Source organism: Lutjanus erythropterus, chromosome 15, assembly GCF_056507025.1.
Source record: "Lutjanus erythropterus isolate fLutEry1 chromosome 15, fLutEry1.hap2, whole genome shotgun sequence".
NCBI lineage: Eukaryota > Metazoa > Chordata > Actinopteri > Lutjaniformes > Lutjanidae > Lutjanus > Lutjanus erythropterus.
Window position 1 is genome coordinate 25,523,980 of NC_139331.1, and position 24,482 is coordinate 25,548,461.

At 37.8% G+C, this 24,482-nt stretch overlaps 1 protein-coding gene and 1 long non-coding RNA gene across 5 annotated transcripts in view; one reads left to right on the forward strand and one right to left on the reverse strand.

The window, feature by feature from the left end:
- lin28b (lin-28 homolog B (C. elegans)) overlaps nt 1-24,482 on the forward strand; it is a 51,934-nt gene that overhangs the window by 21,974 nt on the left and 5,478 nt on the right. For all 4 annotated transcript variants that reach the window (XM_084737653.1, XM_084737652.1, XM_084737651.1 and 1 more), the window contains exon 3: nt 21,885-22,072. In XM_084737653.1, the coding sequence (XP_084593779.1) occupies nt 21,885-22,072 (188 nt within the window). The remainder of the gene's footprint in view (nt 1-21,884; nt 22,073-24,482) is intronic.
- On the reverse strand, nt 16,465-20,019 carry LOC146314505 (uncharacterized). Its single transcript, XR_014771959.1, has 2 exons — nt 19,887-20,019; nt 16,465-17,374 (listed from the first exon to the last, which is right to left on the reverse strand). It is a non-coding gene; the product is annotated as an uncharacterized LOC146314505 (long non-coding RNA).

Consider the following 24,482-nt stretch of genomic DNA (forward strand, 5'->3'; position numbering starts at 1 on the left):
AGAAAGCAGTTTGGTTTGGTTTGCTGGAAAAAGAAGATTTTACCTCCTTTTTTTTGTTGTTGTTGTGCTTCAGTTTTACACAAATGGAGCAGTTTGCAGTGATGAAATCATCTTTTTTTTATGCTTCTGTGTTTAACATCTTATTATTGTTTTTGTTGCATACAGCTCCCTTTATTTTGCCTCCCTCCCTGTACTTTCTATATTTAAATAGTGCTGCATATAATAATTAATGTCACTGAATTTCTTCATTATTTTCATGATTAATTGATTAGTTGTTTGGTCCATAAATTGTCAGAAAATGGTGAAAAGAGATTACATGGGATAACATCCTCACGTGTCTTGTTTTTGTCCAAAACTCAAAGATATTCAGTTTATATAATAAACTTTAATTACAGTCCAGTCTAAAACAGAAAGTAGTACCTCTGAGTTTGGTATGGTTTGAATGGGAAAACTTTATTTGTTGTGCTTCAGTTTTAGAGAGTTTACACTGATGAATTTAGCTCTTTTTATGCTGTTATATTTAACATCACTCTATTATTTATAATGCATTCAACTCCATTATTATTGCTGTTTATATTAATTTTAAATTATCCTTAAGATGTGAAATGTACTATTAACCTTGACAATTATAAATAGGTTTGCACAACTAATTGAAATATTATCCAAATAACAACATGGACAAGGGCGATATCTAAATCACAGAAGCTGCATTTTTTTTAATTAACAAAAACATCTGACAAAACATCATTATAATGAAGTACTGTAGTGCTGCAGAAACGTCCTGGCCTGCAAATCTTCTTCTCCAGATGTAAGAAAACATATTTATTTTGTACAGACCTCAATAAATGTGAAATCATGATTATTTTAATAGTTTTTTTTCCAGTGAAAATTAAAATTGTAATGCAAAAATGATTATTACCATTAACTGCAAATCATATCACAATCTAGACCTGCAATTTGTGATTATTTTCATTGTTATCTAATCGGTAGATTGTTTTCTTGATTAGTTGTTTGGTCCTTAAAATGTCAGAAAATGGTTAAAAGTTTGATCACTGTTTCCTTAAACCACAAGTTGATGTCCTGTGATATTCAGTTTTCTGTCATAGAGAAGTAAAGAAACCAGAAACTATTCACATTTAAGAAGCTGGAATCAGGTTTTCTTTAAAAATTCTAAAACTGATTATCAAAATAGTTAATTTATTAGTTGACAGCTTTAATTTTAAACTGTTCTTGACCTATGATTTCTCTCTTCTAACTCTTCTATTAACCTTGACAATTATAAAGCACTTATCATTAATTATTTATACTGACTGATAAAAAAAAATTGGATTTAGATTTGAGCATCAGAAATAAAATAATTTAATTCTGCAGTGAAAAAAAAACACATTGTGATTGAATTATGTTTAAGCAGTGTGTTGACCTTTGCTCCATTTTTCTCCATAGTCGAGGCGTAGCTCATCATACGTCAGATTAATTCAACTTTTATTGATGATTCTTGGAGAAATTGTTGAGGGTCACTTTCATGTGCAACGATGCCGAGATTACACCATGTAAAATACAAATGTACAAAATCAATAAACAGATTTAGTTGAAATAGTTTTCACAGGAAGAAAAACAACCACAAGGCTGCGACTAATGATATCTTCATTGCTGATTGATCTGCTGACCATTTTCTTGATTAAACATTGGATTAGTTTTGTGATTTGTAAAATGTCAGAAAATAGCGAAAAGTGTTGATCGGTGTTTCCCAAAGTCCAGGATGTCGTCCTCAACTGTCTTGTTTTGTTCACATCCCAAACATATTCAGTTTACTGTCACAGAGGACGAAAGACACAGAAAATATTCACATTGAAGAAGCTGGAATCAGAGAATTTTGGCTTTTTTCATAACGAATGATTTGAACCAGTTAATCTAATATCAAAATAGCTGGTGATAAATTTAATGGACGACAAGTAATAAACTAATTGTTTTAGCTCTAATTTAATTTGGTATTTTTTTCTCTTTTTTTTTTGCTTTATTTCATCTGATTTCTGTTCATTGTACATGAGCTGGTAACCTGGAAATTATAAAGTGACTTTATTTTTTATCTTTTACACGAACTGATAAAAGAAATAGATTGAACTGTCAGATATGAAATAATTTAGATTCTGCAGTGAACAAACATATCGAGTGACTTATGTTTCAGCAGTATTTTGACCTTTGCTCCACTCGTCTCCATAGCCATGGTCAAATAATGCATGTTTCATTTTTGTTGGTCAACCTTTGGTTATGTGTGGACACAAGAGCTGCAGCTGTTAGTCGATCAAAAGAAAATTCGTTGCCAACCATTTTCTGATAATCCATTAATAGTTTCGGTCATTTTTTCAAGCAAAAATGTCAAACGTTTGCTCCTTCCAGCTTCTTAAATGTGTGGATTTGCTGCTTTTCTTTGTCATTTGTGACAATAAATGAAGAGTGTTTGGGTTTTGGACTGTTTGAAGACGTCATTTTGGGGTCTGGGAAATTGTGATGAGCATTTTACACATTTTAAATATATATATTTTTTAGAATTGATAACTAAAATAATTGTTAGCTGCTGGCCTATATGCTGTTGACCTTTGCTCCATTTGTCTCCATAGTAATGACATGGCTCATCAAACATCTAATTCATTCAACTCTTATTTAAGATTCATGGAGAAATGATGAAGAGTGACCCTTATTTGCAGCGATTCTGTGATTACTTAATGTAAAATACAAATACCAATTATCAGAATCAGTTAAAACTGTTACCGCAGAAGAAATGCAAACGTACAAATCACCAAACAAAATCAGAAATGCATGTTTAATTATTTTTCTAGCATTTATTTGTGTGTGGATACAGTTTTTGGTTTGCACGCGCTGCTGTGGGTAGTTGAGATCACACAGAGGCACAGGAGAGTGCACATGGCGGCGTATGTGCGTTATCAGTTTCTGATTGATACTTTCATATTGTGGCTCCATCCATCTACATGCTCCTCCCGGCTCCCTCCTGGCCAGAGATGTTTTAGAAGAGATGGGAAACAGCCTGAAGAGCTGAGCAAAAGTCAGCCATTTGTGACCCAAGAGTCCGAGCTGGCAGGTCCCTTATATGTGTTTATGGCAGGGCTGCAACCAACAGTTATTTTCATTATCGATTAATCAGTCTTGATTACTTGTTTGGTCCTTAAAATGTCATAAAATAGTGAAAAATGTGGACCACTCTTTCCCAAAGCCGTCAAACTGTCTTGTTTTGCGCACAGCGTGGAAATATTGTGTTTACTGTCATCAAGGACTGAAGAAAACAGGAGATATTTACATTTGAGAAGCTTATAAAAGAGAATGAGGACATATTTCTCTTAAAATGACTCAAAAGTAGTTCGAATGCTTGATGTGGTTTGAAAGGCATCGTCCTAACTTGTTTCTGCTCTGTTTAATGGTTTTCTTAAATTGTGTGTAGCCAGTTGCATTTTTTTTAGATGTTTAAATAAAAAATGCAAATTGTTCCAGAAAGACCCTTGTGGACGAATTAACTAGCATACAATGAATCATATGTTTACACTAGTGCATTTCCCCGCAGTGTTTCCAGCTTCATGTTTACAACAATACAGCTGTCATTTAGCACAAAGAGCAGACAATATGCATTCATAAGCACATTGTCATATTGAATGCAAAACACCCCATTCCTTCGCCTGTATTTGCATTCATCTATACACTCTGTGTGTGTGTGTGTGTGTGTGTGTGTGTGTGTGTGTGTGTGTGTGTGCTGTCAGCCTGCAGCCGTTTGGACACACTGATGCTATTCCAAGGTGTTTAAGAAATGTTCAGATTTGGGCATATAGGATTAAAATCCCTGCATGGTTATGTGTCGCTCAGGGCTGCAACTAATCATTATTTTCATTGTCGATTAGGGATGCTAAGGATTAACCATTAATCGATTAATCGCCGTCAAGAATTTAACGGATTAGAAATGTATTAACCAACAATGTATGTCTATTGTGCCGTTTCTCCGGAGCTCAGAGGTTTTACCGCGGTTTGGTTGGTCTGCCATGCTAGTCGAGCCGAGAGCAACAATTTCGAAGAAGGGAGCCTCATTATTTTGTTGTTTTTGTTCGTTTGTTTGTGCTTCTTTAATTAATGTTTCACATAACTGTGTCTGTAGAGTTATTTAAATTAAAATGAAACTGAAAAAGACATGCATTTTGTACAACATATTAATTATAACGCATTAATGATTTCATAATATGAATTCACATTGTTCAACTATCTGTCATGGGAAATTCATAAAATTTGCAACCCTGTTATTGATTAATCTGATGATTATTTTAACCATTAGTGAAATATGCTCCCGGAGCCCAAAGTGACGTCTTCAGATTGCTTCTTTTGTTCAGCCAACAGTCCAAAACCCAAAGACCCTTCATTTACTGTCATAAATGACAAAGAAAAGCGGCAATTCCTCACGTTTAAGACGCTGGAACCGCCAAGTGTTTGACAATTCTGCTTGAAAAACAGCAGAAACGATTAAATGATTTGACTAATCATTTCAGCTCTGATAAGCTATTTTGGTCTCCGGTATGCTTGATTGTTGTTTATGCAACAAAAACATGAATTTATTCAACTGAAAAATATAAATCAGGCTTTAAAAAAAACTGGTGTTAGTCTGGGGTAAAATAAGACAGAGATAAAGAGAAATGTGCCCTGTGCCTCCATGTTTTATTGGTATTATGAGCTCACTTTGTGTCCGATGTTGGAAGTTATCTTCATTATGTTTTTATGTTGCACCACAGAGACAAGCGAACAAAGACTTTTTGTTATACTTGACTGGTAAAACGGCAATAAACTGAATTGAAATCGTTTAGTTTTGGTCATTTCAGTGTAATATATGTCTGAGGACTTCAACAGATGGACGATAAGAAAATAAACTGAGCCGTGTTTTAAGAGGGGAACCTCCGTTGTGGCAGATTTTACATGTTGAGCTTTGGACAGAAGTTCTTTGTTTTATGTAAGAAACGATGTTCATGTCATAGTACTACATTTCAGAAGCTGGAACCAGCAAAAGTTTGACATTTTTTGCTTGAGAAACGACTGAAACAATTACGCTAATTGATTGTCGACGTAGTTTTGCCTAATTTTCTTTCGATCGACTAATTCAATCAACTAATCATTTCGGCTCTAATAAGCTAATTTGGTCAAAGGTAAAAGGAATTTCGGTCTCTCAGCATGGTGGGCTGTTATTTTTATTACCACGTCTGTGTTACAGTATAGAGACTGGCTAGCAAAGACTTTCTGTCGTACTGGTGTGACATAATGACAGTAAATTGAACTGAAATCATTTGGTTTTGGTCTGAGGACATCCGCATAGGAATGATTATTAACTAAACTGAGCTCTGACTCTTGGTGGCAGATTTTATATGTCAAGCTTTAGACAGAAGTTCTTTGTAATGTGATGTTTCGGGGCTCAACAATAAATATCGCTCGCTTGCCTGGGGCAAGCAAAATGCCACATCGGGCTAGCAACTCACTTGCCCAACCAGACAGTTGGTAACAAAAAAAAAAAAAAAGAATTAAACTACAAAACCATTTTGATAATCATTTAATGGTTAAAGTAATGTTTCATGCAAAATGGCAGATATTACTGCTTTCAGCTTATTATTATATTAAACTGAATATTTGTGGGTTTTAGACTGACGAAACAAGACATTTAAAGATGTCACCTTGGATTTGGAGAAACTGGGATGGACATTTCTAATTATTTTCTGACATTTTCTAGACGTTGCAGCCATAGATTAAATATGACAGTTAACTTTTATTAGCAGGTATCAGATAACAACAAAGATTAATGACACGACTTGTACAGAGGTGAGTAAAAAATGCCTTTGGGCAGAGTGGAGTAGATTTCTGGGCCACTTGTCCAAATGGGCAATTGAACATGTCTGAGGTCATGGATTAGAAAAGAAAACTGAGCTGTGATTTAATATCAGCTCATATCTTTATATTTAAGAACAAGACTTTGTTTTACTGGACTGGTATGATTACTGTTAAAGCTGCAACGATTAGTCAATTAACCGACTAGTCGATCGGGAGAAAATGAACTATTTTGACAATCGATTGATAATTGTTTCATTTTTTTAAGCAAATTGTCAAACATTGGCTGCTTCTAGCTTCTAGCGTGCTGCTTTTCTTTGTTGTCTATGAAGAGTCTTTGGGTTTTGGACTGCTGGTTGCACAAAAGAAGCAATTCAAAGGTGTCACTTGACATTTTATAAACTAGTAATTCTCTCTCGATCGACTAATCGGTTTAATCGAGCTCTTGCGCTGCTGTAGCGTCTTAAATTTATATTAGGTTAGCTGTAAGCTGAACTGAAATTGTTTCGTTTGGGTAATTTTGGTGAAATACATGTACATCTACAGATGGACAAATAAAAAATAAACTGAGCCGTGGTTTAGGAAGGGAACCTTTTTTTGTGGCAGATTTGATATGTCAAGGTTTGGACATTTAAGAAGCTGGAACCACGAATGTTTGAGATTTTCTTGCTTGACAAATGACTGAAAAGATTAATCAAGGGAATCTTTTGATCAACCGATTTAAATGAGCTGCAGTGTCGCCGATGTGTGTGAATCGTATATTTTGTAGCGGGGAATATTTCTGTTTCGAATACAAATATTTCACCTCAAGTGGCAAACGTGCGGCATAAAGAACAGACATCTATTCTATAAGCTGTTGAAAGAGAGAGTTTGGCTTGACAGAAAGGTCATGCAATATTCTCTGCATTTATGGTACAAGGTTAGCTGTCAGTTAATGTATAAAAGAAAATAAAAAAATAAAAAAACAGTGGAGAGAGTGCACATTTATTCGTGCTCAACGCTTCTTCTGTATGTAGCACAGAGAGGTAAGAGCGATGGGGAGGGGAAGAGGGAGCATGAGGACAGGAGAAAAGAGAGGGGGAGAAAAGACTGAGAGGAGGAGTTTTCCTAGGAGAGGGAAAAGAGGAGGGATGTGGGAAAAAATAAGTGTTGGCGAGGGGTGGTGGTGGTGGTGGTGGTGGTGGTGTGGGCGGGGGCGGGGTGAGTGGTAGTGGTAGTCGAGGAGGAAAACATGAGCGAGAGGTTGGAAAAAGACGAGTGAGTGGAGGAGCAGGAGGGTGTATGAGTCAGCGAGAGGGGTCCCCGCCTGCCCGCCCGCCCGCCCGACCACGAGTTCTCTTCCTGGGAGGCCTCTTCATCAGGGCTCCTATCTGATCACTTCCTTTCTGGAAGGTGTGTGTGTGTGTGTGTGTGTGTGCGTGTGTGTGTGTGAGAGAGAGAGAGAAGGAGTAATTAAGCTTCTTCACCCGCTCTACCTCTCTGCTTACTGATTCCACACACAAAGCCCATTTCATTATCTCTGTTTGTCAACCTCTTCTCTACCTGGACTCTGAGTGTGTGTGTTTTTTTTCTCTGTGTGTGTCGTGTGTGTGTATGTGTGTGTAAGAGTGTGTGTGTGTGCGTGAGTTCCTGCTGGGACACGGGGGGTGCTCTCTCCTCGGGCATTCTTTAAAAAGAGGAATTTCTTTAAAGACAAAAAGGCAGGAGGGTTGGGTGGGGTGAGGGGGTGTGTGTGTGGCGGTGAGGTGGGGGGCTGCTTGCCCTTTGTCGGTAATCAGTTTGAAATGTTGAACAGTTTGCTGCTGCTGCTATTCTCCTGTGAGTGTGTGTTCAATTTATGGAGCCCCTGCATGAGTGTGTGTGGTTCTTGCTCTTAACCACCAGGTTGTTGATGTCTACATGTGAACCGTTGTACGATGTTTTAGCTTTTGAGTGTGTGTGTGTGTGCGTGCGAGTGAGAGTGTGTGTGTGTGTGTGTGTGTGTGTGTGTGTGTTTTGTGTAGCGAGGTTAAAGTGGGCCCCTAGTGAGATTAACCTCTGGTCCGTGTCACCGTTTGGCATGCAGGCCCCACCCATCTCTGCCTCCAGATAGCCAGTATCAGGCTTTGTCTCTCCTGCAGCAACACTATCCCCCCCCCCCCACCACCACCACCACCACTCCCACCCCCACCACCACCGCCCCCCACGCCACCTCCTCCACCACACCAAAACCCACCCTTCTCTTCTTCTGCACATCAAAAAACGCAAAAGAAGAAGAAAGACTAGTCATGTGACTTCCTTTTGAGGAGCTGGCCACATACAGCGGAGATGATTGGTAATTGGAAAGGTGGCGGAGGAGAAAGCAGAGCAGGGCTAAAAAACAAGGCGCAAGTTCACCTGAATCACAATAGAGAATGCCCGCAGCGTGTCGGGGTATGTTTGCAACTCCTGTCATTTATTTAATGTAAAAAAAAAAAAAAAAAAAAGTCTAAACAAACGGAAACATTCAGCAATAAAACATCAATGACAGCCAATGCAAACATGCAGTAAACATGTCAAAGACAAAGAGGCTTGTCTCTGCGCTTTACAGGGTTCAACCGCTTGCCCAGGGCAAGTAAAACACCATGTCGGGTTATTAAATTCATCAAAAAAAGGATCACACTATTAAACTATTTTAATATTTGATTAATGGTTATAGTATTTTTTCATGCAATAGCATGTTTTCAGCCATTCAAGTCAGTCTCTCCAGGATTTCATAGTTTTTTGGGGATTGTTGCAACTTAATAGACAGTAGATTTACTAAAAAATGTGATGCATGTTTCAATGTTTCAGGTGTTTTTTGCAGTGAAATTGCACGAGCAAATGAAAATTGCAAATAAACCTGTGATTATATTTGTTTGTATATTCCATTAAAAAAAACAAAACAAAAGCAACTCTCCGCTCTGAGTGTTCTAACTAACCAAAAAGGTTCAGGGTTACAACGATTCTAACAAAAATATGCTCTATTTGTAAATCAAGAAGCTCACCTGGGGTGTTTTCTGCAAGAATCAAAATCTTCTTGGAGCTCAAATTCAGTCAAAACAGCAAGAACAGAATTATAAAATACAGACATGCACAGAGCATTGAGGGATGCTGAAAAACCTTCTCTTCTTTTTAGTACCTGTGACTAAATAAAACAAAAAACTAATTAATAAAACACTGACTCAGTTCTTTGAGAGCTACACGTATGATGCAGCGGACTGCTATGATTGGTCGAACTCACAGGAACCACGATGATCGGTCAAGTTGGACAAAAAGTTGCAGTAATTGGGCAAAATTGCACAGACATTCAGAATTAACAGGAATTGGTTGGATTTGTGTTAGTCGCTGCGATTACAACTTTCAAATATAGAGATATCCTGCTTTTCTAACTTTTATTATCATATTAAACTGAATATCTTTTTTGGGTTTCGGACTTCTAAAACAAGACGTTTAAAGACGTCACCTTGGACTATAATAAACTGGGATGACCATGTTTTGCTATTTTCTGACATATATTTATACGCTAATAAACGCTGTAGCCCACGATTAAACATGACAATTAACTTAAGTGTTTATTTAAAAACTGCTAATGAAAAGAACAATTTGTACAGGAGCAAGTAGAAAACATTAAAAAACATCGAACCCTGCTTTAAATTTCTATATCTTAGCAGATGAAAGAATGTATTACTTTTATCAGACAAAGATATCACGTATGCAACTAGCAATTATTTATTTATAAACCACTAATCTGCAGATTATTTTTCTTTTTCATTAAAATGTCGGAAAATAGTTAAAAGGCACTATTGTAACTTCTAGAACACAGGATGATGTATTCAAAATAGGGATTCTGCAGGTTTCAACAAGTTACTAAATAATAATAAATTTAAAAACTTTTAAGACCATTGTGGTTGAAATTTAAGACCTTTTATATTCATTCACACAGGCAAAAAATAAAAGCACAGTTTGCATCTTTGTAACTTTGTAAAACTAACTTTAACTTCATTAATCCATCATTTTTTAAATCCTATTTAAGATATTTTAAGGGATTTTAACGCCTAAAATTCAGATTATTAGATTTGAGTTTTTAAGACCCTGTCAACCCCCTGTCAAATTTCTTTTTTTAAAAATCTAACTGTAACAGCCAAAGATATTCAGTTTAATGTCAGTTTAGTTTCAGTTCAGTTTAAGTTTATAAACAAAATTGTTAAAACACAAGTGCGATCATATTAGACAAATTGAAGGCACCTGTCTGAAGTTTTTTGAAAAATAGGGGCCCATACATACATAACATAATGTTTGAAATATGTTTAATAACATGTTGTCTAGTTTTTAAAAGGTGCATTTATTATTCAGTAACATTTACAACCTATAAATAACTGAAGACTAACCAAACAACCCTAAGAAGCGAGTGAGAGTAACCGAACCTAAACCCAGAGGTACAGGTTAAATAGATGATGTAATAAATATTATTGTTCTATATGAGACAGAAAAGCATTAAATCGTCACATTTAAGAAGCTGGAAGGAGAGAATGTTTGGCATTTTTGCCTTAAAATGACTGCAACAATTAATTGATTATCGCAAACAGCTGAAGATTAGTTTTCTGTCAACTGGCTAATCGATTGACCAATTATTTTTTAAGAGAACATCTAGACATATAAGAAATGGCAATACAAATGTGTAAAAATATGTTTAGTTTCTTTGAATTGCACAGTCAAATTCTAGGCAGAGAAAGTAGGTTTCCAGTGAATGAAGCTTGATTCCCCTCGTCACGCTCCTCATCAGAATATCCACAGGAAACACTCGCTAAAGTTTAACTTTAACTTCGACAGGAGAAAAAATTGTTACTGAACAACTGTCCATTTACAAAGTTATCAAATTACTGCACTAAATCTGAGTGCAAATGGTCACTGACAGAAAAAGTGGGAGAGGTTAAAAAAAACATCAGCAAACATGGCTACACACTCCCACATATCACAAATGTAACATAAATGATATTTTCTGCATTTCAAACGCTCCACGCACATTTTAAACTATAAACCTGTTGCATTACAGTAGTTTGAACTACATCAACCTGCAACAATTACTGTTGTACTGTTACGATAATAAGATAATGTGTAAGTATTAGATCTGCCACAGATCTGCCGCGCTTTGAGGTGTAGTGAAGTAAGTTTGAGTTGAATCATAATATGAAGGTCATAAGCAAACCATCTAATAGCCATTAACCTCCCTCAGTTATGTTGGACATGTCTTATGCAAGTGCATGTCAGTTTAATTTCAGTGCCCCAACATAAATCTACTTGACTTTACTCGCCCCTGTGCGAAGTGTTTTTGTCAGCAGCTATCAAATAACAGCTGAGACTTAAGTTAATAGTCATGTTTAATCTAAGGCTGCAAAGTCTAGAAAATGTCAGAAAACGGTGAAAAATGTCCATCCCAGTTTCACAGAGACCATGTCCTGATTTGTCCGTACAAAGATATTCAGTTTGATATGATAATGAACAGAGAAAAGCAGGAAATCTCCCCATTAGAGAAGCCAAAAACAGCATTTTCTGCCATTTTTGCATGAAAAAACGACTTTAACCATTAGTCAGCTGTCAAAATAGTTTACATAATTTTTACGACTTGGCCGATTGGGCAAGTGAATTGATAGATTTACTAGCCCACTATGGCAAAAGAGTGTTTCTATGTAAATATTCTGTATTTTGTATATACTGTAAATAGAATATACCTAATACTGGTACTGTCCCCAGAAATACAGTATTAGCCAAAATATACAGAAAAAAAAACAGCAGCTGCTGGTTTTTGCTTGTGTAAATGTAGTCAGCTGCAACAAAATCAATTAGATAATTTAAATTTAAACCATGTGCAACAATAATACTTCTGATACTGTATTTGAAAAAGTAAGTCTGTATTAATGAAAGTAATAAAGTAAAGCTTTATTTATGTAGCACTTTGTAAAAAACACAGTTGCAAAGTGTGTCACAGATAATTAATGCTACCCATCATGGTGAAATGGGAAGTCCTGCAAAGGGTCAAACACGTAGTAATGGAAATGCAAAATATGAAAAAATGCTGAAAAAGGCAGGTGTTCTTCAAGGATGAGGCCAAAAATCAGATAAAAATAACACAAACAAACTGACTGTCCAACTTCATGATGAAGTGTAAAGTAATGGATGGCAGTCTGGAACGATCTGAGACACTCTGATAATAAATCTAAAAATACTTTATTTAATCATGGATATGCTAATATGTTTCGACTCAACCTTTTGGTGCTGTTCTGTGGTATCAAAGAATGTTAGAAATCTACTACGAGCCTTTTTATTTCACAACTAGAGCTGCGACGATTAATCCGTTAATTGACTGAAAGAAAATTTGTTGCTAACTTAATTGTTTTAGTAATTTTTCAAGCTGAAAAACGTCAAACATTTGCTGGTTCCGGCTTCTTAAATGTAAGGATTTGTGCTTTTTCTGCGTCAGTAGTTCTGGACTGTTGGTTGGACAAAAGCAGCAATTTGAAGATGTCACTTTGGGCTCTGGGGAGCCGCGATGAGCATTTTTGTTTTTATATTTTATAGACTAAATTATCAGTCTTGAAAATAATTAGCTGCAGCCCTATTCTGAACCAGTTTATGTAGTGTTTATTATTATTATTTTCCATCGATAATTTCCACTGAGTAGGTTTCACTTCCTCTGATGGTTAGTATTGAATTTTCAAACCGTGTGTGTAAAAAAAAGCAGATATACTTTGTGACTGTGCTTCTGTTTTGAACGGCCCCAGTTATTAGCAGGCCGTGTGTTTTATCACCAGTCACCTCAGCGAGGTTCATTTCCCCTCTCGTGCCGATAAACGTAGCAAGATGATCTAGTGCTTCCTCCCCCAGATCAAATATTTGCCCCAGTCATAATCGGGGGGTGTTGGATGTTGTTAATTTGAGGCAGGGGAAACATGAAGGCTTTTAAGTGTTTGATGGGGGTTGGGCAGGGTTCAAGGGTCAGGGCCACTAATGACAACGTGTTGAGGAGGGCTTGGGGTGTCAGCGTCATAAGCACGGCTCTGTTGGTGGTTTTCATCGGCATGTTTGTGTGTGTGCTTTCTTTCTTTTTTTTTTTTTTTCCCCTCCTCCTTTGCTTCGTCCAGCTTTCTCTTCTCTTCCTCTCTTTCTTCTCTGGTTTATATGCGTCCTGTTGGGTTATGTCCATCTGAGCTGATCTGGCCCAGCTTTGTCCACTTAGCATTTCCTGTGTGTAAAAAGCTACTTAATGGCAGCACGCCACATGGTGACCGCCATCTCCGTCACACACACACATACACACACCCTTTCCTCTCTTAACACGAGCACGATCCAGCCTGTGCGCGGCTCTGCTCTGCGTGGGCCACCTCTGATTTAAAGCATCCCATAATTAGCCATTCCATAGCCGGTGGTCGCCACGGAGAGAAGAGAGAGGCTGGTGGAGGATGGTGGGTGGGTGTCCTCTCTCCACTTCCCCATCCCCTCACGTTACTGCTTCCTGTATTGATTGCTGGGCCTGGTGATGACGAGGGCCTGGCTGATGAAAAGGAGGGCTATTTCTATCCAGGATGCTGTATTGATCGCTCGCTCCTTCCTACACACACACACACACACACACACACACACACGCACACACACACACATGTGGAGCTATAGGAAGATATATATTACATATAAGGAAGCTCGTAAGCATAATCAAGCCATTTTAGAGCGTGTCGGGATCCATTTTGTCGGCTCAGTTTCTTCAGATTTTAGGTTGACAGTAGCTGCTGCTAGTGGAGTTAACATGGTTCCTGCGTCTTCTCCAAAGTCAATTTCAAGCACTTTTCACACATTTTCAAGCTTTTCCATCACCTTGCAGTTGTGGTAAATTACATATTTCCTCTATTCTTAAGAATTAGGACAAATCATATCCAGTCAAAAAGCCTTTGCAAATTATTAATACAGACCACTTTCTTTTTGGTTAACGTTTATTCTTTAAATATTTATTTATATGAAATATATGTAGCTTATGAAATGTTTTGGTTTGCTTTAATTTATTAAATTTTTAAACTTGCTCTGTGCAAGAAAACACTCTTGTCTCAGGCAAGAATTCATGGCTTCAAACTATTTAAAAATGTGTGAGAAATCTTTGAGATCTAAATAGGTGTAAAACTGTGCTTTTGGTGGATTTCTGATGAGTGTTGGACCTTTAAAGTTGTGCCCCAGATTTTCCTCAACTCTGTCAGATTTTTACAAAAACATGATTTAATCAGGCACTAGAAGGGTTTAGCTGTAACCTAAGGAAACCTAAAAGCGAAGCATGCTGGTTTATGTGTATTAGCAGCTTAAAAAAAGGCTACTCACTACGTCTCTGCTGTGAAATTTCAAAAAAAATTGTCAGCTCCACAAGCCGTCATCAGATTTTCCATCCGTAAAAAATTAAATCACGAGGTGGTCAGACCGTTACGAGGTTAAATAACCAAGCGCCTGATCTTTTAAAGTATATTTTCTCAGCATAATTGAAGGGTAAAGATCAAAACCCCCTCAAAATACAGTTTTGTCCCAGTTCTCAGGATGACTGATTTATGATTGAATGATTATTTCCCTTCATCACATTAAATCAGATGTTATTGTGCTAGAAACGACCAACATCATGTTTTGTGATAGCACTCTACCGCTAGCTGGCTACGCATGGGTCTAACGTTAGCTACATTTTCAGTTGTGGGAAGGAACCGACATTACTGTTGAAATGATTAGCGATCATTCAAAGGTAACGTTACGTGTTATCTTGTACATTCCATATGAGTGTGTCATAATTGACACGCAATAATTGTACTGCCGTATTGTATCGTCGTCATTCCTTCCTGAAAATCATTAAGCTTGTGAATTTGCTCACTAGACGAACTTTAGCGTAATGTTAGCCTAATGGAAAATTCCCCGCTACAGCTTACGTGTTACAGGCTCGAAAGCGCAGACTCTCCCATGATGAAAGGTTGCAGGTCCTTTGCTGCAGAGTTTTTACAGGACGCTGGCTTTGGTCCTCGTTCAAACCACGATTTGTATTTTTTGTTGTGAAAGCTTGTTGCAATGGCGACCTCTCGCCCTGTTGTCTTGGTATTTTGCCAGGGTGGGCGTGGTTTTGCAGGATGCAGCGGTGCACGCGTTGTTTCTGCTTGAGCTCGCTGTGCACAATAAAAAGTTGGACTGACTTTCAAAGAATAGGCAAATTTTATTTCCAAAGATGGAAAAATAGACTGAATGATACATGCATGTAACATGAGATACATTTATTTTAATGTTTGTGAGCCTCGTAAAAGTGTTTGAACAAAAGATACAACACTAATATCAGAAACCAGACCCCACATCTTAGTATATTTTTGTTACTGGACATAATTTAGTCCATCTTGTCAATACATTTGAGCACAATTTAGTCTGCAGTCTTAGTTTATCCACCTCTTTGACATGAGGCTGAGAGTTTACTCATCTATTTTAAATCGACTGCATCAATCACTGAGGGAAAACAAGTATCATATTACTGTATTTACCACTACATCCCTGATCTATTATTTATGTTTTCCAGTATAACATTATGCTGGTCAATTTAAGAATGTATCTACAGTCAGGTAGAAGTCATTTGAAAATCAGTCTAGCCAGCAGTAAAAGGAGCACATAAATAAGAAAAATCATCTCTGTTTGAAGTTTCAATCAGGCGCGAGGTCTCCAGCGTGGCAAAGATCAGGTTCATCAACTACTTTTTAGGTTACGGTTCTGCTAGTTTATCCAGAAAGTGCACACCACACTGTGTGACGCAGGATGTAATGCACTGCTCCCAAAGTTTTTAGGGAGGGCACGCATCAAAAAAGACTGACAGATCACACTGAGCGTTGCCACACAAGCAAGCGAGTATCGGGTGGTCATCTGCATTTTGTACGAAAGGCAATAGCAGTTAGTCTCTCTCAAACTTTTTTTTTTTTGTAACTATTAAAAGTTGCAAGTTCGAGCAGTTTCATGCACTTCATCTGAAATCCAAGCACTTTCCAAACCTTGAAAACACCAGATTAAAATCCAAGTGTTTTCAAGGATTTCCAGCACCCTTATGAACCCTGTGTTAAAGCGCTGGGAGCCGGTGCTGGTGTGGTCCGCCAGTCGGGCAGGGGGTGGTGCTGCGATGGTTATACCACTGACCCCCGGATTTCTGCTGCTGACCTGTGGGGCTCCTGATCAAATGGGGGTTTTGTTCCTGGGCTCCCCCCAGGTCCAGCCACTGATCAGGAGTTGCTCCTCCATTGGAGCTGAACAGAATGCGCTGGAGGCATTTCCATGAACGCCCCCCTCCTCCTCCTCCTCCTCCTCCTCCTTCTCCAAACTCCCCTCCCTCGTCCACCGCCCCCCCTGCTCCAGGCCACTCCTCCATTTTGTGTTCTCCCTCTCTTCTCTGACGTTCTCGCGTTCCCTCTCGGCGGCCGTGCCCTTTCCTGACCTCTGTGCGTAAACTGAAACGGGTCAGGACACCCGCCAGGTCACTCGAGAGGAGGGGACTCGGGTTACAGATTCTGATTTCTGAAGTTTTTTTTTTTTTTTTTTGGTCACACACACTGACACACACACACACACACACACACACACACACACACACACACAAGTAAATCCACATGCTGTGTTTTATTACGTAATTGTGGAGCTGCTGCGAGCTGCAGAAATTAAACTCATCTGAGACATGAAGGCATGACTGTGACACCACCTCTTACATGTATGAGACGTGGGTGTGCGTATGTGTGTGTGTGTGTGTGTTTTCCTGCGTTTCTGCAGAACAAAAGGGGTTGTGTGGTTTCCTCACTGGTGCATTGTGGGCATTGACGGGGTTGGAGGGGGGTAGGGTGCTGAGACAAACCACTCAACTTTGACCTGGAGAGACGAGCTGCTGGTGGACTGAAGACAGGAGAGGAAGAGGAAAGGCTCATGCGCCGCACAGTCTAGTTGATGATTATTCATCATTATTCAGAATGCGTGTTGTTGTTTTGTGGGGGATGGGTGCAATTTTTTATTTTCTTTCTACTGATTTCTGCTGCGGGAATGTCTTTCAGTCATTTGGGAGGTCTAATGATGGTAATCATGAAATCAATTGGCGTTTTAATTTGGAAAACAGGGTTCAGACTGCTTGCGGTTGTTTTACAAAAAATAGAAAGCTTGGTTTTCGTATATGCATGCCTGTACCGGCAGTTTTGGTTGATAGATTAATAAATTATTGATTGCTGGATCTCGGAATTTGTTGCTTTTGCAGCTGCAGAGACTTGATATCGATCCTTATTGGGTGCATAAAGCTCCGTTTGTGACTCGCTCCTTCTGTTTTATTCCGCCTCTTACATCTATTCTTTTGCTCATTTCCATTCCCTGATCCTTCGTCCTTTCCTTGAAGCCAAATCCAATACCTGAACAGCCAAAATGGACGAGTTCTTCATCAACAATCGACTAGGATCAAAGTGACCCTGGCTGCAGTCCTCAGAAGCTGCAGGGAGAGAATCTATGAGAGAGGAGGAATGGATGAATTTTTGGCAAATTACTCGTATTGAATATTTTAACACCATCAGTTCTCCTTTCTTATAAATTGTGTAAATGTAAAAAAGGGTGCAGATGAGGAAAAGAAAGCACAGTTTTACTGTGTAGAAGTTTTTGTGGGGAATAAACATTTTTTCTTTGTTATGCGTGTTTAAATTTTTATAATTTGAAGCACAGTTTGCTCCTTGTGATCGATTCTGGGTGATATCTGTCGAGTGCCTTCTGAGTTTGAGACAATTTGTAGCCACTCACATAAATATTTATTCAAGAAGGCTTTGCGGTGCTGTAAATCCTTCACAATACTTGAATTTTTAATGTAATGTTCTCAAGGTTAGATGAGTGCTTGGATTTTTGGATTAAACTGCTCAAAACTGCTTGAAATGGCATCTGCATTACTATAATAATAAATGTCTACCTCACAGAATAGTTTGCTTTTTAGAGAAAGAAATAAAATAAGTCGGACATTACAGGATGATAAGTCTTCTTGCGGACCTTTGACACATTTTTAAACTTGAGATTTTGTTGCATTTTCCTTTAATTTCATCACTCTTCTGTATAATTCTATCACAAAACACAGTGCTAGTTGTTTGTAGCACAAAAACATGATTAAACAAGTTAAATTAATAACTTTGTTTGTATATATGTGCATATAAAGATGTAATTCTCACAGCTGTAAGGTGCTGAAAAAGCTTGAAAATGCACCTTGGAAATTGTTGAAAAGTGCTTGAATTTGACTTTGTAAAAGAAGTAGGAATTATATATACAAATGATTAAAAATATTTATATATATGCTTAAAATATGCTTAAAAAGTACAAAAAAATCCAAGTATACACATTATTTTAAAACAAACAAAAAATAGACAAATACATCCATGTATGTATTTGTGTTTTTAACATTTAAGGACTTTTTAAATCCCATCTCTGGTTTGTGTTTATTTCATTGCCCATAATCAACATTTTTAGTAGCAAAATCCTAGTTCACATGTCACAATAACAAGAAATTGTATAAGCCTGTTATTTTCTTTTTAATCAAAAAGTAGTTTTTGATTTAATCTTTTCTTATGTATAAGTTTGTCTTTCATATAAAACATTTAATAAAGATAACACATTAAGTTGTTTAAGTTGTCTAAATAGTCAAAATGAATGTTTTTAAAATGAAATAACATTAAAAAATAACCTAAAACTGATTTATTTAATGAGACTGTGAGGTTAAAATTATTACATCCCTGAAAAGCTGCATGACATGGATCTTTAGTTCTGTTCTGCATTATTACATATAATGAGAGATGTATTTGATTTAATAAATGTCAGTAGGGCTGTAACTGCTGATTATTTTCATTTAAGATTAATCAATAAGTTGTTTGGTTCATAAAATGTTAGATAATGGTGAATAATCTATCAATCAGTGTTTCATGAAGCCCAATATGACATTCTGATGTTCAGTTCAGTCATGAAAGAGTAAAACAAACCGAAAATATTTACATTTAAGAAGCTGGAATCAGAATTTTGAGTTTTCTTTCTTGAAAGTTTACTCAAACCGAATTATTGATTTAAAAAAAAAAAAAAAAAAAGTTGGTGTTTAATTGAATGATCGATTAATCGATCCTCACTGCAGCTCTAAATGTCATTAAAATAGATTTCTGGGGATTTTGAGGAAGTTTTGGAATAAACATTTTGCAGTGAGATGGTGTTCTGATATTTGTCAAGTGTGCTGAATTTTGAAAGCTGCACTAATCGTACAAAGACATTTCATTTTTCTGGATTATACGGCATTGCTCCTTTAATTTTTCTCGTTTTTTTATGAGTTATATTTTAAAAATAAAAAACTTCTTAATCAAAGAAGGTTTCAACATTTTTTCCCCCTAAATGGTTTATTCTAAAAGTTTATACTTAACAAATGTATTTTTTTTTTTTTAGAAACATCCAATAAACAGCGACTGCTTTTGATGCATTTTTCCTCTTTTATTTAATCCCCAATTTAGACACGAGGTAAAACCCTTTCTGTCATTGCACTCAGATGGATATCCATTAGAGTGCAGTGATTCAAACACTATTCTTAGTTTGTAATTAATTCACACTCCTTTTGTCACTTTCCCTCTTCTCACTGTTTTATACATGCAGACTTCTTACTGTCTCTTACATATTCATTGATATCTATGAATAGACCACCTATAGAGCACCTTTAGCTTCCAGTAAGTGCAGTCGTTGACACAAACATTATAGAAAAAAAAAAAAAATGCTGCTGAGCACATTTTCCCTCCTTCCTCTATGGTTTCACATTTGATTCCCTCTGCTCATTTGTTCCTTTCTCTTCCTGTCTCCTACACATCTGTCTCTACAGCGGGCGCTGAATTTACAGATAGCCTGCGTTTGTGTGTGTGTGTGTGTGTGTGCGCGCGCGTTATTTTTAGGCCTCGATGTATAGTAGGTAGTAGGTTTGCTCTGCACACTGCATGCTTGTGTGGGTGTGTGTTTACCTATGCAGAGATCTGCAGGGCTCGCTGCGATTCATGAAGGTCATGGATACAGTCGGTGCATATCAGCCGTCCGTTCTGCACGATCAACAAGACATAAATCATTGTCCAGTGGTTATGTAGTAACCAAATCAATAATTCCGATCATGTAGATAAGATGGATGGTGGATGTGCTGAGAGAAAATGATTGCATGGGTGCGACATGCTTGTCTTTTTTTTTTCCCTCCCCCTGCAGAAGGAATAGGAAGTGGTGCCTCTGCAAAAAGTAGATAAAGGGAGTACAGCAAGGACGCTGTGTGTGAGATAAAGTCTGTCATGGCAGTTGGTGCAAACCACATACAGTCAATCCGCCATGTTTGAAATGATGTCTCTCTGTGTGTACTGTGTGCTGCTGGATGTTGCATTTGCCGCATGCAGGCAGCAGCTCTGAGAAAGCCCTCAGTAAACTTTTGAGTGTTAATATGAGTCGATTCTTCCGCGTGCATTATTTGAAGACGAAATGTGTTGATTGGTGAGTTGTTTCTTCTTTCTCGCGGGCGACTGTTCAATATGTAAACGTCAAATTAGCTCAGATTGGTGTGAACTTAAGTTACTTTAATGTTGAGCTTCATGTCGTGTGGAAAGAAAGTAAGAGAGCAGGGGCTTTAAATCAAGCCTTTTCAATGAAAAATGACCTTTTCGGCTTGAGACAGAGGCTCTCTGTACCTTTCAGGTGCTTACTGAAGATAAAGCATGCGGTCTTTGTCAGTTTACTTCATCATTCGAGGTTACAAAATACCCAGCAGACACAGTCAAGGTAAAATACATCTCTATACCATTGTGTGAAAATGTAAAGCCTTTGGAAGTGACACATTGGAGTTACTTGAATTGCCTTTAATGGGCTCCCAAATGATTCAACATTATTCAAGGACAAGCAGATGTCTGCAGTGTAAATGAGTCAGATGTCCATTGTCTTCCTGCTGTGTTGCATTGAAATGTGTTCTTACATGTAAGTGACCCATCAGAATTTTTATTATTAGGGCTGTGACAAATGGTTAATTAATCCTTTTGAGTCGTTCTGTGGGAAAAAGTCTTTTATTTAAACTTCTCAATTCTGAATATTTTCTAGTTTCTTCACTCCTCTGTGACAGTAAGCTGAATATCTTTGAGATGTGGACAAAACAAGACATTTTGAAAATGTCACCTGGGGAGAGAGTTGATCACAAAGAGTGATCAACATTTTTCACCATTTTCTGATATTTTATGGGCCAAACAGATTAATCGATAATGAAAATAATAGTTAGTTGCAGCCCTACATATTATAATACCATATTTTTAACTCCTCATCAATCAACCCCACAGACATGGCTGCAACTGTATGCTTTGATACTAAAATGGGAGCAATTTCAACTCACAGCAGCACAGGTTCCTGTCCGTTTTCAAGAATTTTCAAGTTGCATTTCCAAGCTTTTCCAGCACCTCACAGCTGTGGTAAATTACATTTTTATATACATATACTCAAAATGTTTTAAATGAGATATGATTATGCTATAAACAGCCAAACTTACACTTTGTGACAGCAAGAGGATGACAAATTAAAGGAAAACACAACAAAATTTCATGTTTCTCAATGTGTCACCTGTCTGGCATCCTATGCAACCTGGCTGAGCTAATATGACTTATTTTATTTCTTTGTCTATAAAGCAGTCTGTTCAATTAGATAGTAATTTATCATGAAAGCATTTAGAATTTCAAACATTTAATCCAACAACCCAAGCACTTTTTAAACATTGAAAACACTACATCAAAACTGAAGTGTTTTCAAAGATTTCCAGCACTCATACAAACCAATGCAAGCACTAACCTGTGTCGTACTTGTAGTCTGCAACAAAGCGTGCGTCCCCTGACTTAAATACAGACCCTTGTGTATTGCCGGCATCATCTTTTCGTCGTCGCTGAGCTATAAGCGCCTGCCACCGTTAAATGGATAATTGTTTTTTTTTTTTTTTTTTCTCCCAACAGAGCAAACTGGTGATGGAGGGCTTCCGCAGCTTAAAGGAGGGTGAGCAGGTGGAGTTCACCTATAAGAAGTCCTCTAAGGGCCTGGAGTCCCTGCGGGTGACTGGACCTGGTGGGGGACCCTGTGCAGGCAGCGAGAGGAGACCCAAAGGGAAGGTCCCACTCCAGAAACGCAAACCAAAGGGAGACCGGTGAGTGTGGAAAAAAAAAATTTAAGAAACGTGAAAATTGATAAAAGGAAGGTTTATTTTATGGTTTCTGTGTCTGCAGGAATGTAATGATTCATATACGCGTGCCGGCTTCACCTCCGAAAGCCTAAATGTATGTGAGCGTTGCATTCAGAAAGCAGTGGTGCAGCCTATAGTAGGAGACATATGTTATATGTACATCTCACCGCAGCGAGCTATTTCTGAGTGGGCTGAGATTATAGATTAAATCTATTCAATCTGCCCGAGTACATGCCTGTTGCTATGGTTATTGTGCGCCATAATAAGGAATTGAATAGAGCACTTTGCCTGCCATTGCCGCTATTTTAAATCAATTTGCCAGCTTTTACATTAGAGGTGGCATTAGCACAGGGATGGATTGGGCTTATATGCATCTCAATGCGGCAGTAGCTCAATCAATTGTTTTGTCCTCAGTAAAATCCTGAAGGGTGCTTTGCTAAAATCTGTCAGAGGGAGCCATATGGAGCTCCTTGAAAACGCCTGGTGGTTTGAGCGGAGGGGCGGCTGTGTTCCTCGTCCTCCTTCTGACAGAGAATGACGTATAGCGAGCCATACCAGGCAGAGCCGAGTATATATGTGCTGTAGGAAGCCATCACATGACTGCAAGGCTGCATTTACATCAGAAAGTCCAGCTCTGCCACTCTTTATGCTGCCACCACGGCTGCTTCAGTGGATCAGCCCGTCCAGTTTTTTAAAGGTGTGAAAAGAAAAGCTTTTGTGAGAAAGGAGGAAACAGTATCTGGGAGGGAAGGCTCCCTGATTGGTTTACATAGCTGAATAATTCAGTTTATTTGGGATAATTGATCCAGTGTTAGGTCAAGTGTCTCTGCCTTCTTACTAAGGTGGTGGCAAGGCAGTATTGGATTCAGAGATGGCAGGTAGATGACTGTGATGTCATCTGTCTTTGTGAGCGCGCTCAGTGTGAGCGACTCCTGTGGCAGTTACGCTGCTCTGACCCCTGCTGGTCACTCTTTTATGCAATCAGCTATTGTGTAGTCCATTCTTTACACTGGTGCTCTGCAGCTCACAGCTCTCTCAAGGTGTTTGATGCAAGAATGGTGTTTTATTATTGAACTGGAAGCTCACCTGGTAGAGCGCGCACCACGTACCACAGTCTATGATATTGGAAAACATTAATTGCACTAAATAAATGCAGCTGATTATTGAAGTGCTGCCTCCTTAAGAAATTGTCTTCATGAAAATGAAACGCAGCAAACAGCTCTTCTCTGGCACGCTGTGCGTTATTCCCCCAAATGTTTTTTAGCTATCTTCTCTTCATCAGGGCGGCATCAGAGGTGGTTCCACTTACTTCATACGATATAGTTTAATCAATCAATAAGTAATACAGGATAAGATAATACTTTATTAGTCCCTCAGCAGGGCAATTGGCAGTGTTACAGCAGCAAAGTGGGTAGCAAAAATAGAAAGAACCATCAATATAAAACAATAAATAATTAATTAATTAATAAACAAGCAATATACACAACAGGAAAAACAAAAAATAGGAACACGATAAACAAGAGGAGATGCAAGCAAGAGGAAAAACAAAAAATATGAATAATATAAATGAGGGGGAAAATAAAAAATAGTATCAATATAAAAAAGAGAAAATATAAAAAATTAGAACAATAATAAGACCAGAACAAACATACCTTATAAAGCAATAATGCATAAAAATGTTTAAAAAGGAATAATAGTGACAGAACAGAACAGGAAGCTCAACGGTGAGTGAGAGCTGCTGTAACGAGCTCCCACTCCCGTGAAGAGTTATGAAAATGTATCAAGATGATCAGGGACAACGAAGTTATTTTCATTATTTCATGATTTATAATTTGGTCTATAAAATGTCAAAAAAAAAAAAAAAAAAAAAAAGTGAAAAATGCTCATCACAATTTCCCTGAAACTGAAGTGATGTCTTCAAGTTGCTTCTTGTGTCCAGGGTTTGTACAGGTGCTTGAAATTCTCGAATTTCAATTTAGTGTTTTCAAGGTTTGAGAAGTATTTCGATTTTGCATAAAGTGCTGCTTGAAACTGTCATCGAATTACTTTCAAAACGTTCTTTGACCGAACAGATTTTGGTTGTTTATAGTTCAGTAATAACATCTGAATGTGATGAAAAAATGAAATGGGGCCTCATTATTTTGAGCTTATTTTATCACAGCTTTAAGGTGCTGAAAAAGCTTGAAAAGTGCTTGAATTTGACTTTAGAAAAGAAGGAGGAACGTTTTTGTCCAACCAGCAGACCAAAACCAAAGAAAAGCAACAAATATCTGCAGTTAAGGAGCTGGAACCAGTAAATGTTTTAAACGTTTATGCTTGAAAATGGCTGAAAGAATCGATTACCAAAAATAGATGTCAACTAATTTTCTTTCGA